General features: G+C 40.8%; 1 protein-coding gene across 1 annotated transcript in view; it reads left to right on the plus strand.

Moving 5' to 3' along the window:
• Positions 1-438: 438 nt before the first annotated feature.
• Positions 439-1,997, plus strand: part of LOC107090181 (ETS domain-containing transcription factor ERF-like) — a 63,814-nt gene continuing 62,255 nt past the window's right edge. Inside the window, exon 1 of the mRNA XM_015383424.1 lies at positions 439-989. Coding sequence (XP_015238910.1) covers positions 968-989 — 22 coding nt within the window. The 5' untranslated portion in view covers positions 439-967. The remainder of the gene's footprint in view (positions 990-1,997) is intronic.

Below are 1,997 nucleotides of genomic sequence, written 5' to 3' on the forward strand. Positions count from 1 at the left end.
TGGCAACGGCTTGATACTAACATGTTTGTTAGCTGTCAGAATTCAGTCAGAATTCTGAGAAAAAATTCAGAATTCTGAGGTTAAAGTCAGAATTTTGTGGTTCAAGTGAGAATTATGTGGTTAAAGTCAAAACAGAGAAAAAAAGGCCAAGAAATCTGAGAAAAAAGTCCAAATTCTGATTTTTTTTCTCATATTATACTGAAATAAAATTTTAAAATCAGTTAAATTTTTTATTTTTTTGTAATCTTCTTTATAATTTATCTAAAAAAAATATATATGCCCAACGTTTTTATTCGCGTGACATATCATAGACGATCTTTGTTCGGTGGGCGTTCGATTCCTCGCTCCCTCCCTCCCTGTGTGGGTCAGCGTGGGCGGCCCCGTGTGGCAGGAGGATAGCGAAACACGACACCCCGGCCCTTTATGGAAGAGGAGGCGGGGAGGGGGGGGAGCTGGAGGGAACACGAAGTGACTGAGTGGAAAAAAGGGAGAAAAAGAGGGGGCTCAGAGAAAGAAGTGAGTTGGCTTCACTACTTTTGTTCCTCCCCGAAGCGCGGCTGTAGTCAGGAGGAAGATGCTGCTGCTGCCGCGGTGGACTCCAACATGCGACACCGCAGTGGAAATTTAAACTCGCCACATTCCGTTGCTCCAGAGGCGGCCAACGGCTGCTCGGACTGACTCCTCCAAACTTTCACCATTCACCGGAGAGGACGGGATTTCTCCAACCCGCTCCACACACTCCCGGATAACTTTACTAGGGGGAAGAAAAAAAAAACAATAAACGAGTTTCAAAGCAAACGCAGATGATATAAAACTCCGCTCGGAGTTTTTTCAGCTCTTTTTGGTCAGAAGCAGACCGGGGGGGAAGAGAGAGCGGAGCCGCTGCTAACAGCTAACAGCTACCGCCTGAAGTTACCCGTCGACGGGGAAAAAGTGACGGAAGGAGCCACCGACCGCTTGGACCAAGATGAAAACCCCGGGAGAGACGGGTGAGTGGGACATTTCCACGGTTTTCACGCAACTTTTACACACTTTAATGATTGTTGCTCTGTTGAAAACAGCGGCAGCTAGCCTGTTAGCCGTCCGCTCCGGGGGAAAGTGTGGCTGAATGATGGCGCTGCGCAGGATCCATCCGATTCTCACTCTGCTTTTTAAAGTTTGAACCGCTTTCAGCTCAGACCCACTTTACCTCAAACTGCTGCGCTTCTTTTCGCATCAAATGTTTTAGATATTTACAATAAGCGCAGCTGATTTCCTGGAATCACGGTTTAACCATCTGTGTTTACATCAGCGAGGCCAGAAATCAGATTTAAACTAAAATGTGTTCATTAATTAGCCAGATTGAGCTTATACTGAAACAGCCATTTAAACACGGCCTTGATCACACCCACGCGTGTGTGGAAATGAGGTGAAAAGTTAAGACTAATAATCTGAAGTTCCTTTTTTTAACAGGAAGGAAAAATATTCTCCATACAAGCATGAAGCATTAAGAGGATTTAAGAGTTTTATTTTCATTAGGGATAAATGTAATGTTGATTTCATCTTTAATCCTTTATAGGAACTCCTTGAAATACCTTGAAAATTCAAATGTTCAACTAATAGTGTTACTGGAATCCAGGATAAGACCTTATTACCTTCAAAACATTCATAAAATCTGGATATTTTGCTGGTAAAAATTAATGTCAATGTAATAACAAGAAAAGCCAACTTGCCTGAACATATTAAGAAAAACAACAAAAGTGCTTTTATAAGAAATTCATAAAAAATTTTTGGTCCAACATAACCTTAGAGGCATTAATACTGCTACTGGCACTTAGATTTTTTTGTTTATAAACCTGCATATAAATGTAAACTAGGCTTATTAACTTTTTAACTTTTCACTTAGCTTTTTACCTTTTTTTTTCTTAACTTCGTAACTTTTTTCTTCAACTTAATTTACAGTAGGTAATAAATAATTCAAGGGCTCATCTAATTGGTCAAATGCCAAAATAAGATGT

The sequence above is a fragment of the Cyprinodon variegatus genome, unplaced genomic scaffold, assembly GCF_000732505.1.
Source record: "Cyprinodon variegatus isolate N-32 unplaced genomic scaffold, C_variegatus-1.0 Scaffold284, whole genome shotgun sequence".
Taxonomy (NCBI): domain Eukaryota; kingdom Metazoa; phylum Chordata; class Actinopteri; order Cyprinodontiformes; family Cyprinodontidae; genus Cyprinodon; species Cyprinodon variegatus.